General features: G+C 43.4%; 1 protein-coding gene across 5 annotated transcripts in view; it reads right to left on the bottom strand.

Annotated features, from left to right (window-relative positions):
- LOC131883298 (kin of IRRE-like protein 3) overlaps positions 1-6,073 on the bottom strand; it is a 61,019-nt gene extending 54,946 nt beyond the window's left edge. For all 5 annotated transcript variants that reach the window (XR_009373605.1, XM_059230736.1, XM_059230735.1 and 2 more), the window contains exon 1: positions 5,743-6,073. Coding sequence is in view for 4 of the 5 variants with exons in the window: in XM_059230736.1 (XP_059086719.1) it covers positions 5,743-5,797 (55 nt within the window). In the remaining variant the exon portion in view is untranslated. The remainder of the gene's footprint in view (positions 1-5,742) is intronic.
- Between the last annotated feature and the right edge of the window lie 7,758 nt (positions 6,074-13,831).

Here is a 13,831-nt window from a genome sequence, read left to right on the forward strand (position 1 = left end):
TGGGGGAGGGATAATGTCGTCCATCCCCTTTTGGAGACGATTTTCTGCCATTAGACGAGATCATTTTTCTTACTTAACCCATGTCACCCTGGCACNTTTTTCACCCTCGTTTCGTTCCCCATTCCCCTGGATCAGGGAGGTTTGGAATATGTGTGGAATGAGCTTTTTTGGGGGGGGGGCATACGTTTGTTATACATCCAGCAGGTCGAACTGAATTTGTTTATCAGCAGACTTCCATCAGCTGTTGCCACATTCCATTGCATTTCCTCTTGCCCAACATGACGATGAGACGTCTTTTTTCCCTCCTTGTTCCATCCGTGTTCATCCATCAGTTTGGGTGGACCCACACTAACCACAAGCAGAGGAGGTTGTGACCATGGAACCAAAATGATCCCTTCATTTGGCCTCATGTCCAAAGAGAGGACCATGTGGGGGTTTACACTAGGACATCATTGGCTGGCATATGCGATTTTCTCAGCCTCATCCAGAACACGATGACATCGAGAGTGGTCCTCACTATCATTGGTGCCCAGAAAGGGGTTCAATTAACGAAAGTCTTAGGGCTGCCAATTGCTGCAGAACAATGACCACGGCATGTATCTCCGTCATAAAAACGCTTACTGAGAGGGGGACATCGAGCTAGTTAACGACCACTGTAGGTGAAAAAAAATCAATCTAATGAGAAGGAAGGAATGGTTTGTTAACTTTAGAACGAGGAAATTTGGAAAACCGCAATCGAACATGTGGAAAATCCATGACAAAACAGACGAGTGCGATCTTAACAGAGGATCGTCGTTTTGGATGTAGAAGACAATTGATTCCAAGAAGTGAATTTCTTTCTTCGTTGTTGATTGGATATTGTGTCTTGTCATCATCTCCCAACAAATGAAGTGGAACAATTGCACTTGGCTTTCAATTTCAATCTCAAGTCGTATTCGTTTCATAAATACACACATACAACCAGAGCCAAAATCTGCTGGATTCATGATCTGAACGCGGCTGATCCATGACAAAATCCGTCTTGCTTCCAAAGAAAGAAAGACTCTGTTGTCTGCGGTTTGTAAAACTCATGATGAGTAGACAGCATCGTCACCGAATGGCCCTGTATGTTTCCGAGGTTACTATTCACAGGTGGGAGCCACCAAAGAGGAGAGACGGTGACCATTTCCAAGTAATTCCCCCTTCTTCAGACCTGAGAAAAGTAACTCAAACGAAGCCAGAGAAGGGTGAGTAATGACTAGAGGGAATAATGAACTAACATGATGAAGTAAAAGTACCGAGGACTGCACTCCATGTGATTCATCAGGATGAAGACCAAAAGGCAACATCACAAACAGCCATGCAGACGTCTTGGGAAAATTCTCACTCGAATTCATTAGAGAAAAAAAGCGCATGAATGGCCAAAGAACTGTGACGATCCACCTCATACGTTGATCGTGGGGTCCCTTTGACTCCTCGTTTCTTGGCCAATTGGGCCAGTTAGCGTCACATCAGGAAGAAACCTGATAAGAGACACTTTCACTCGCTCTCCATTCCTCCTTGGCCAATTTCCTCCCCAATCTCATGACTAAAATGTTCGAACCAATTCATTCGGAGAAATAGCAGATTGAGGTCAATGAAACTTCATCGTGGGTTCCGTTCGTTGGAAAGTGACTAAGAGCCCATCGGTGACATCAAAAGCCCAAAACCGGAGCAGCAATTGGACAAGTTCTTCATCTCAAGCAACAGATAAGGCACTTGACACATTTTCTGCCAAGCTCAGGCATCACTTTCTCACTTGCCGACCGACCTCTTCAATAGGATTCATTACATTTATTTAGGCTCGTTGAGCCTTTTCATGCCATTCCTCAGACGGATTTTTCCCCCCAAGATTCTGGTTGTTCAACACCTTTTGAAGAGACGAACCACCAACCAACGAGTATTTGGGACGTGTAAACGTGCGTGGTTGATCGATGAGAGAGATGGAGAAGATCATCAGAGAAGAAAATTAGCTCTTTCTTTCCCTCCTTCTCGACGATTTCGTGAAGTAAGCCCGCCTTGCTAATGATTTTCAAATTGATCTTAATCAGATCATGTTAAAATTGAATTTTAAGTGGCAAAAGATGTTGATCTCCGCATGAAACCGAGAGGAAACAAAAACTACAATGGTACATTTTTTTTTCAAACCAATGGTTCTGGGCAAAAAAAATATCCAGGCTTCTCAGTTCTTTCTCAAGACCGTCCAGAGGTCAATGCGGCAAAAAGTAAAGATGTCAAATGTGGATTTGGAGCTTCAATTCCATGCCTTGTTCACCCTGGTTCAATGCTCGTCAATGGAAGTTGGGATTATTCTTTTGGATGGTTCGCTGATGCGATCTGACACATCTTCGTCGTTGTCGGAATCGTCACCATCTGGTTATTGAAGAAAATGAAAGGCCAAGGTCAGGGATCGTAAGACAACCAGGGTCATTTCCACATGAACATTGGCAGTGAGTGGCAATCTCCAGGACTCTCAACTTGATCTATCCTGAGCACTCCTCCATGGTTTATCTAATGAACTGCGTAAGGATGGTAGTCTGGTAGGTGGGTGGGCGGGTGGGGAGATTGGGTAAAAGTGGGGGAGTTCAAATATCATTTTCTTCCGGAAATTTAGGATGGAACAGGCAGGCACCTCTTACACCCAAGTTCAATTACTTCTAGCGGAAGAGTGAAAATACTATTAGGAAATCCGTTTGTGAGAGAGAAACCTCCGTGATCATCAGTGATATTGATATTGACGTCGTCGATGCCATCAAAAGGAAGTGCAGTGGTGTTGCCTTGGAACTCAATTGATAACCTTAATTGGCATTGCAATTACTTTCCCTTGTTATTGGACATTGTGGTGGAAAGGATCTCTGCAGTCCCTTTAGTAGTCCGCACTTTCGGATGGAAGACATCACATTCATGTTGCCTCACAAGCAACATAAGAAGGTATTGTTCGTAGTTCTTCCGCTGAATTCCCACTTCCTTAATGGCACCATTTTCCAGTTGAATTTCGCACGCTTCCAAACAACAGTTGCTGAAGCTCTACTTATTCAAGTCCTAAAATCTCACACGTGAACATTTCTGCGTTTTGGGAGCAGCTTGGCAATTTATGAATCGTTCCCCTCCAACACAAAGAAAGATGTTTCGGTTCATGCCACAATGCCCTGAATGGGGTGCTAAGTACTAATCATGAGCTTCTGTCCAAGCCATTAAGCTCAAGTTTGCAGGTACATACACACACACAAGCGCAAACTTGGCCTTGTCATGTCAAAGTTACGGAAACTGGGCCAACAGACCTCACCGGGCGAGGTGTCACTTCGAGGATGAAGGATTTGACATCATTCTTAAGTCCTAATGCACTTGAAAAAAGCCTCCCCAAGCATTGAGTGGTAATCTTGGACTCAGCCCTCAAGGGGACACTCTGAATCCGGCCAACACTCTCAACTGGCGTGGACAACAAAAACAGATCAACAAATGAATACACACAGCTGACGGTAACAGTTCTGGTTTGTGCAGCTCTTGGCGGCCAAATTCCGAAATGGTTTGTCGGCAAAATGCACACAAAAAGCAGCCCAAATTAAGACTAACAATCATAGTTATGAGGATCCCCCTCGCCTTCTTCCCCTGAAAAAAAGAAGAGGAGGACTTGCGGTGGAAGGTACAATAATGATTGGCGAGTAATGCTTCAAAGATGACCTGGCATCTTGTGCAACCGCATGAAGTCTCCGGATGCCTTTGTTAGTGGTTATTAGGTCGCTTTCTCGAGCAATTTGATATAAAATCCGAGGATGATACCAAAAAGATATAACGACACAAAGGGATTTGGAGCAATTTAAAATCATGACAAGAGGGGCTTGGTCTCTAATTTTACATATTGAATCGAGGAATGACAAAAGCGTCGGACAGGCTGTTCCGAGGAGCTCTTCCACCCACTTGGATGAGATTTCTCCAGAGGAAATTGCTTTGTATATTCACAGTTGTCTTCTTCCTTTTGTTCTTCCTACTCTTTCTTGCAAAACTCGTCGCTGGCATAATCATTATGGAAGCTATCAATCTATCCCATTCCCCACCTCCTCCATACACTCGTGGTGTCCGACTTTCCCTCGGACGGATTTCTTTATTAGTCAACCAATTTCAGACATATACAGATAAAAATCATCTTTCCGTCTCCGTTTTGTTATTGAAAATCTCTCGCGGAGCAAACTCTTCCTTTCTGAACTGAATAGAGCAGTCCCAACTTGTCGGAAAGATTTGCTTTGGTGAGCATTAGCGGGAAAAGAGTGAAAACTTCCAAGGCGGAAATACAAGAAAACTTCTTTCATTAAGAAATGCAAAGATCAAGCGGGTTCACAAAATCATTTAGCTTGAGCACCAGTCTCTGTCTTTGGGGGCTAAGTTTCCCCGCATGCATAATCAGTTCAAGCTGGCTTGTTCTGTGTCACATCTCTATCTTTAATTGAAAGCATCATGTCACTGATGGACCCGAGCAAATGTCAGCATGTTCCTTCCACTTCTTGAGCGATAAATTATGCCAAAATCCGGGGCCAGGAAGCTCAAAGGATGGCTCCTGAAATCGGGCGATTACGCGGTGGAAACGGAATGAAGCCCTGAAATTATGCACGAAGATGACGGATGGCAATCACCAATTCAAAATGATCTTCCTGCTTCTATTCTATCGGCATTGATGCCACCCGGATCACCTTCCAATAGACTGAAGAAGATGCTGCACATCTAGCACTAGTAGTAGTAGTAGTAGTAGTTGTTGTTGTTGTTGATGATGATGAAGAAGAGCCTACTTCTGTGTGAAAGTCTGTCCAAAAGATCAAAAAGATGCGCTGAAGAGTACCTCCCAACCAACGACGCAAACTTCTGGTTGTTGGTGGTAGTTCTTTTTCAATTCTCACGATGAAGAAATGTCTGTAATCGCATCTTCCTATTTCCCACAGCAGCACTCTACACACCTATACCAAACGCATACATGTTATGACAGGTGTAGTTGCAGTAGTGGTTGTACAGTAGTAAAAGAACTATGAACCAGAACCCGTACCGTAGTTTGGAAGCATTGGTTTGGCGTGGTTGGAGAAACAGTCCAAGAGAGCTACTCTGGAAAGATAGATCAAGATTTTCTTCCCAAAAAACCAGACCCACGGCCACCGTTAGAAACTTGGAAGTTTGGATTATGAAATCAAGGCGTTTCCTGGGTGCAATGTAGTTTTTCCAATGAATCTCCAATGCAGATACGGAGCAAACGAACCGAAGGAACTGCAAAACAGACTCGAGGACACCGAACGTCAATCTCAAATGAATGAAGGGATTCCATTCAATTGAGTAGTACCGAGTACAAGATACCAAGATTTGTATTCAAATCTTGGCATTGACCACTTCCCTCTTAATGGATGGGAATTGGGAAGACCTGAAGCCACATCACGCGGTTTTGGTGTGAGTGTTTCATAACGAAAAAGAGTTTTAGTATGATCAATTGCGTCTTGAGGGTTCGTTTTATTGTGGATTCTCCGTGTCCTCGGGAATGAAAAACATCAGTTTGAGAAGTTCATATACACTTCCTAACTGAACAAAGAGCCGAGATTTGCCAGCATGACAGCTCTCACTTGAATCTAGAGCAACAGAGGACATAATTGTTTCATTGAAACCATTCACTTGTGGCCGTCCCTGTTGTCACTTTAAAAGAGACAGAAGTGAATTGAAGAGTACGAAGTGTAGTGAAAATCGAGATCTTACCTTGACAAAGAGCGAAGCACAAGATCAAGGACGAGAGAAGCTTGACAGATTCCATTTTCCAACGCTTGAAATCAGATTCTCGATCTCCACCGGCTCAAATCTTCAGTGGTTCATTGCATGTCCGAAATCCCATGAACTTGATACACACTTCCGTGCGGAACAAAACCATGCGCTTCCAACTCACTCACTCAAATTTCCACTAATTTCAAAGGCAGCACGAGTCTTCCAGAAATGGTTTTACTCTTACACACCAGCTGATTAAATATAGGATAAATTTTGAAGTTCTACAACGAGCAAAACGACGCTCTCCTCTCAACCGGCTTCACAACACTGATCATCAGGCCTTCTTCCCTTTTAGCAGGGAGGTTCGGTGCTTAGCACGACAGCTAACATACACGACGTAACGCCCCGTTGTTCGATCTCCCAAGGCGATCGCGCGCGAAGGGAATAATGCAAGTAACGGCGATTCGCGCGTCGAGCAACCGTTGGGGAGTTTTTACTTGAAGCCCTTTTTTTGAAAGTGTATTAGATCGCTATGGAGCATGGTTGGAATTTGAAAAAAAGAATGTGGAGGGATCCGATTCAAATGCGGATTAACTTTTCCTTACAGCACAAGCTTTGACACTTGGCTACAGAGAAATGGGATCAAGAGGAGAGGAGGGGAAGACCTGACGTCCTCTCTGTTCTTCATCGGAATCTGGGATTTCTTGGATTGTGTCCTCCTTGGGGACAACCAACCGTCAGTGACATGTCCTTAATCAATCTCTTTCGGGTGCCCTTTGATTCATGATTGCTTTCACTTTTCCTCTCAAGCAAATGGAAAATGCTTTTTCCCTGAGCCGGGATATCCGGAGCCTCCTCTCCTCCTTCATCAACAACTTCTTCCTCGATCTGGCAGCCAAAAGGAGGCCTACGAATATTCCTACATTAGATTGCAGACTCTCCTAAAAGTCGATAATCCACAACACACACACGAGCTTCAACTTCCCTTCTTACAGACAGATTCCAAGTAGATTCTTAAAATTGCTGGAGATGTCGTGTTGAACCAGGATGCGTGGAAGTAATTCCCAACCCAAACTTTTCAATCTGTCTTCTCAACTTGGATCAAAAATATTTTAAAGATTTGAAGAAATCGGAAATGGATTTCAATCCAGGTATCGATTATCAAGGCCCCCTGGTTATCAAGGTCCCTGGTTCTTCAAACCAATGATCTTTGCTCTATCTAATCCCATCTTGACATCACAGAACCCTGGAATTGACATTGGGAAAACATAAGTTTCCAACTGCAATCTCTCTAAGTTCACGTGCGCTTTCATCATTCTGAAAACGAGACCTTCAGAGCTCGACTTGGCCCTTGGTTGCTTTGTTTCTCCCTAACCACTCCAACCTCCCAATGTAAAACCCACAGAATTTAATGCACGGCTTGAGAGCTCTTGGAGAACGAAGACAGACCCACTTAATGTAACCAGATCGTCTTATTGCATGCATTCCAGCCAATAAAGCCATTATAGAGAGATCCTCCGTGAAGCTCCAGCGTTTTTGCGGCAAAGCAGTTCGTGATTCAACAATTGATCGACTCCACCAACAAGCCCGAATGAATTAATCCGAGGGTTGTTAACATAGGTGCGGCCTTACATTGTTGGTCACCGAATCCTGTATTCACCATTCATGACGACGATGACAGCTTTTGTTGTCGTGAGCATGTCAATAAACCTGACATCATGTCAACATTCTCCAATGGATAGATGAGATCCCAAGGTTGCTCTGATGTCAAAATATGTGTGTTTGTCACTTGGTGAACCAAAATTACTAAATTGGCACGCGACCAACTACACGGACGTACACTCATGCGTTCTGGTGGCCTCGATTGGCCTAGAATTTCATGCATCATAGAGGATGACGCGATCCTTTGAGATCATTGAACACACGTCCAGTGTTTGTGCGCTGATCGATTACTTACTATATTATTGCTTTCAACTCAGTCATTGAAACAACGTCACCCAGAAGAATGTGTCCACCTAGTAGTCCAACACTACATACACTCTCTCTTTTTGGCACTGAGGAGAGAAATTCCATGATCAAGTGGCGTTACCCCTTTCCATACTGGTTGTTCTTAGCTTGATTATCCGGGGAATGAGTTCAAGTGGAACGAGAACATTCCACACTTTGGTGATTGTTTCTTACTAATTTGGCTCTTTGCTATTGTAGTGTCATCTTTGTCCAGATATCCGTTGCCAGGGGTGCCACAGACGTTGCGGGGCTTACCAAGCTTTAGGAGGGGATCAGTGTGGACATAAAAAATCTGGTCTGGCCCGGCCCGGCCCGGCCATCAAGAGCCAATGCGCAGTGCGAATTTATAGCCTTGAAGTGGGACAGGTCATCAGTTTTTTCCTTCTCTAAAGCTGTCCATTTTAGAGTGATCCTCTTGTCCCGACCAAAGGGTTGGGAAGTGCTATTAACTTGGGATATCATTTTCTATTCAACTGGAAATGAAGAGGATCATTTTCATTTCTTACTGCTTGAGAATATATCTTGACAAACGTCACACTACCCTCGGTATTTGAACAAAACAAGATCAAAACATGTTAAATGGTCATCGTCTAGGAAGAAAACGGATTGCTAGAATGAAACCCACATATGCCCCACATTTAGATACACTTGTTCTCGTTTTTTTCCTTATCTTAAGCTTCAAAAGCAAAATCTCTAACATTTTGGCTTTTGATTCCAGCAATTGGATTCCATCATTTCCAAACCACTTTTGATGCGTTGTTATATTGTTCAAAAGAACTCGAGAATTAACATCGAGTCAAACAATAGATCAAACAAGTCAAAAAAGTTAGCCAAGATTATCCAAATGGAACACATTAAAAACTCATCCTTTCAACTGACAAAGTTGGAATTCAAGATCGTGCTGACCTTTGAATGTATCGCCCCTTTGGTCTCCAATTGTCATGGGTATCGATCCATCGATAAAAATGCATCGGCAACCTTTACCAAATCACTCTTAAGCGGACCAGGACCAGGTATCACAAGTTGTCCTCGCACAATCGAAATAAAAGATCCCGCAAGTCGTTATGATTCATGAGGGATCATTTCCACTCGTGGAAAATTAGCCTGGTCTACAATAGGAAGGAACAGTCTACGTACAGAAGAGAGGGTGTTCAGGCATGCATTCAATGATTCACCTCGGCTATTCTTTTCACTTGATAGCCTGCCTCTATGGCAAGAGACCTCCCCTCGTTCCAGTCTTGTCTGGACTTTTGTTGGATAGACTGTACGTAGGGAGGGTATCAGTTCGACCAAGAGGAAAGAGATCATCATTTGGAAAAGTCGGAACACCAGAGTGGATCGTTCTTTCTCACTTGTATTCAGTCTGTTGGCTCACCCGCTGCTTTGTTCCAACTTTCGTGCCGCGGATCATAGATGAGGATCCACCACTGGATCGGGTAACATGAACCTTAGAGCGGGTCAGGCTTGCTTGCACTTGGCAACGATTCTTTATGAGTGAGGAGGTTTTGACACAAAGCCAAATCTTTCTTTATTCTTTAAAATGCTGTCGCGAATCACTCTTGGCATGATATAATGTTTTTTATTCGAAGTTGGTGACTAGAGAGGTTTGAGATTTTAGATAAACCCCAGCCCTGTGGATGTGATCTCGTTTGGTGCAATGGATAATAATAGTTGGTCAATTGTCCGTGCGAAATGACGGTTGTTGGAAGAGGAGACAAGAGAGAAATCCAATAGTCATTTGATATTACATCTCAATGTGATGGAAAAATTGATACACTTTTGGTCGCAACCAGGGTTGGCTTAGGCTCTGACGATCAAAAAATACAGAAGCTGAAATTATCGCCACCCATTGCTAACCTCAAGCATTTTTCAACAGCGTTGATGATACAGTTGCAATCGGTTTTGCAAGTGAAATATACTATGTAAAAATACGCTTAAAATGTTAAATTGCCGCCGCTATAACTTTGATAATGGATCATACATTGCAAGAATGTAGAGATAGATTGGCATTATGCATACTTTACCCAATAGTTCTCCTAAGAACCTCGTCCCAATTGGTGAGAATTTAAGTCTGCAAAATATAGATGAGCACTACCAAAATAATGCCATAAAAATGTCAAACCATAAAATTGTTCAAATCCCCCAAATTCAAATCAAATGGAACACAATACCTCGCCTTTCGGCAAACCCTTGTTCCAGTCTGCATGGACCATGATCTCTCCATTCCCATGAGAGATCTCATTGGTTCCTGAGTGTTGCTTGTGATCCATACAGATTTCTGAAGCTGTGTTGAAGGGCCTGGCCTGAACTGATCAATTTACAGCCAAGCCACCCACTAACTCACTCTATAACTTATTTGTTCCCGAGTATTTTTTGTGCATTCTCGCTTTTTCTACCCCAATCATTTTTCCTCAACACAAAGCAAAAACAGAGGCCCCCTTCTTGGACCACATTGCAACAATGGGACCGGAACAACAAAATGAGGAAAGTTTTCGTCCCATGTCCGAGCGATCCAGTCTCCACCTTGGTCATCAACCTCATTTTCCAAGGAACCCAACCATTGGCCATTGGTCTCCCCATGATTACTCATCTTTTGGTGGCAGAACTCGACACATGCAAAAATTCATTAGCAACATGCTCTGCAAACATTTGCTTCCAACAGCCTCTTGCTATTCCCCCATGACTGGAAAATAAACCCCCATAAAAGTAGTGAGCATCTCCCTCCGGTTTAAAAAAAAAAAGGCCCGTTTGTCATCTCTTGACAATTGGGAGAGAAAATAAAGACACTTTTCCATATTCGCTATATAAAACCAAGACATCGAATGGGGTTCTCTTCTCCCCATCTCAATAAGGAATTGCGGTCGTCGAGACAAAGTTCTTTCTTGTATAGAGGAACAAAAAATGAAAAGAGATCGAAGACAAATGTGAGACTCAAGTTTATGGATGAAGAGATTCCGCATCTTCAACCAGGAGTACCACATTTGGTCATAGGGTACATTTCTCATCCCGCTGTGAAACAATTAGAAGCTCTCAAAACGGGCGGATATCAAGGCAACCATAGAGATATAACCATGTTTGAGCTTGCTTTGGAAATCATCACAGATTTTATTTCATCCAATTCAAGCAACTAACAGCGAGTAGTCTTAATTGACTTGGGCCAAATATGGGAGACAATCCGAGCCAAGTCAACATGATGTGCGATATGAGACGAGAACTATTCTACAACTCCCCATGTCTGAAAACCAAGCCGCCAAACTTGTTCTGAGCCACGTCTTTATTGGAATGGTTCAGGTTCATAAATCAGTTCTAATTTCCATCGAATCTCAAATGACTAAGGAAGAAACACAAGGAGGAACAGGAGCAGCTGTTGGGAGCGCTTGGCTAGTTCCAAATATTCATACGTGTGCATCAACGAGTCCTTTGAATGGAATCAACATTTCACTAATTTATCACGGAGCCCAATTTCAAACTTTGCGTGGAAAATTTATTGCCCGGCTCGTGAAAACTCTCTTGTGTCTCGGTTCCTTCCTTCTTTCCCTCCGAAATTTGCTACTAAACTACTGAACTGTGTGAGCAATCGGATATCGTGCCCTAGGATCTCCATGGAACTCGATCCAAGTTTGGAATGTGGTTCTGGAACAAGATGGAAGACTCTGGTACCATTTTGTGGAGTATTCAAAAGACACGGACGAATCGGTCGTATTTTCAATACTCCTCCCCATTGGCACCTTTTCCACTTGTTGATATTCAGAGGCGATCGCGTCCAATTTGATTTCCATCAGTGATAAGACCCGCCGAAATGAGTGTGTGATCGTGTGGAAATTGAAAATTCCTCGATCTTTTCAGAACGCGCAACGAGTGAAAGATGTATAGAATACTTACTACATACATACATTGTTGGGTAATCCAGCCCAATGGATAAATGTCATGGCATCTACGTAGTTCTCAGAATATCGAAACCGTTTTGCGATTGATCTTATCTCTTCTGAGGGCGTTGAAAGTCGGTTGGGCTTGTAGCCACGACGAGTTAAGATTTCCGAGGGTAGGAAACCGGCAAAGGTCGATCTCGTAATGTTCTCCAGAACATGACATGAGCCACTAAATGGTTGGAGTTGGCCGGCCTCGTCTTAGTGTCGGTGTGAAATGGTTCAATGCTAGGTCGTTTTGATCTTAACTTTTATTGCTTAAAGTGTAAGGGCATTGTCGAGGTAGGTGGCATGAAGCTTGATACGGATCTCGCCAGTTCGTTTCCCCGCTTATCGATCAGTTTCATTTCTATCGGGCCCTGATGAGACATAAATTATCTGGCCAAAGTGCCTCACCAGCTGTCGATCATATCTATTGAGGGTTTTGGTCCAACCAAAGCCTCCAAAGAGGCCTAGACACAAACCAAGCTATCAGTTATGATACCTTCACCTTAAGCAATGCTCAATAAAGTCTATGAATCATTTTCAAGCGTTGAAGATTGACAAGATATCGCGACACACGGAGATTACGCCTTTTGTTTTGGGCTCGAGCACTGAAAGTCAAGAAGACCATCATGATCTTGGCGGTCCGGGAAGCATAGGAGGAACGTTCAAGGAGATCTCGAGCATGCATTCTCTCTTTGGCTTGTACGTAGACAAAGACAATGTAAACATCCCAACCACCAACGGACTCAAAAGTGAGTCGGGATGATGTGAGCTGGGGGTCAAAGAGACATCAAATCCGAGATATGTTTTCATAGACAAGAAAGTATTGGAGACTCCCGTGGATGTCACGGGGTTCTTCCATTGTTTTGGGAAACGCTCAGGGTTCCCCTTGTCTGAAATTTTTTCTTTAATGGTTTTGTGAGCTTTGAACAAAGTGGGCGATTTGTATTCTAATATTTTCGAAATGGTTAGTTGAAATGGTCAAAAGAGTGAGGTTGTAATTCTCGCTCTTTTTCTTTTTAGTTAGTTCACAGGTCGGAGAGCGCTCAATCCGGGTTAATGAGAATCAATCTCTTTAGCCAAATTGTGCTATTGGGTGTCCTGAAAGTTCAGCCAGACCCCCAAGAGGGATCTATTTGCTCAATGGTTGAGTTCCTCAACGCCACCAGTGTTTTAACTGATTTGACCACGGAATTTATCACCTGTCCCACGATTGCGCGGCTCTCTGTAGGAGGGCTCTCCAAAGCACATCCTAACTCATTGCCACATTGTGAACTGAACACTACACTGCCATATCATGGGGATAGGCGCCTTTTGGCTCAACCTCGACATGTAAAAGTCCACCCACTAGACTCTCGCATATTCATGAATATTCATAATCCGTTGCTTTAGATTACAAACAACTATCTAACCCACAAGATTTAAAGCAGTGTTACATTCTCACCCCGTGTAAACTGGTCACTCTAATCCCTTTTAGAAGTGTAAGCACAAATTTTGTTGAGAAACCAAGTAATGGCAACCGTTGGTTCCTGAGCGGCCCTCTTTCAGGGGTTAAAGGGGTCTTTTACAGAGTGCATCTTTCGGTCCAAAGTTCGGGGATTTTTTTCTCGAGTCAACAAACGACCAGGTATGTGAGAGTGCATTAATTAGCTGTGTCGTCCTTTCCAAGGCAAATGACTTCTGCCTCGTTAATCAATTGGTCAGTCAAGTAAGTGGGCTCACACCAAAGGAGTTAATCCCTACAGTATGCATATAGAAGTGAGCTTGAGACCCAGATTTATGACCACCACCTTCCTTCCAATTGGTCTTTCTCAGCTATCTCCTCAACAAAGTGTCGTCTTCTTCACCTTCTTTTGAGTTTGGAACGGGTTTTCAACCAGAAGCTCAAACCGTTGATTTGGACTGATAACACCCAACATTTACGCCACTTGTGGGACAGAAACCTCGGGAAGAAACACGAAATCGTTACCAAGACGCTGGCATTACTCATCCTTTTCTCTACATCAAGGGTCGGCCATCCATTTCATCCCACTTTTATTGGCCGTTCCACTCCCGCGATTTTGGATCACTTTCCTCTTTCTATAGAAGAACACCACATATCCCACATTGCTCGCTTGGATGAGATCGTCCCTGGTTCGTTCGTGTGTGTCCATGATTTATCCAATGGC

The sequence above is a fragment of the Tigriopus californicus genome, chromosome 7, assembly GCF_007210705.1.
Source record: "Tigriopus californicus strain San Diego chromosome 7, Tcal_SD_v2.1, whole genome shotgun sequence".
Lineage (NCBI taxonomy): Eukaryota > Metazoa > Arthropoda > Copepoda > Harpacticoida > Harpacticidae > Tigriopus > Tigriopus californicus.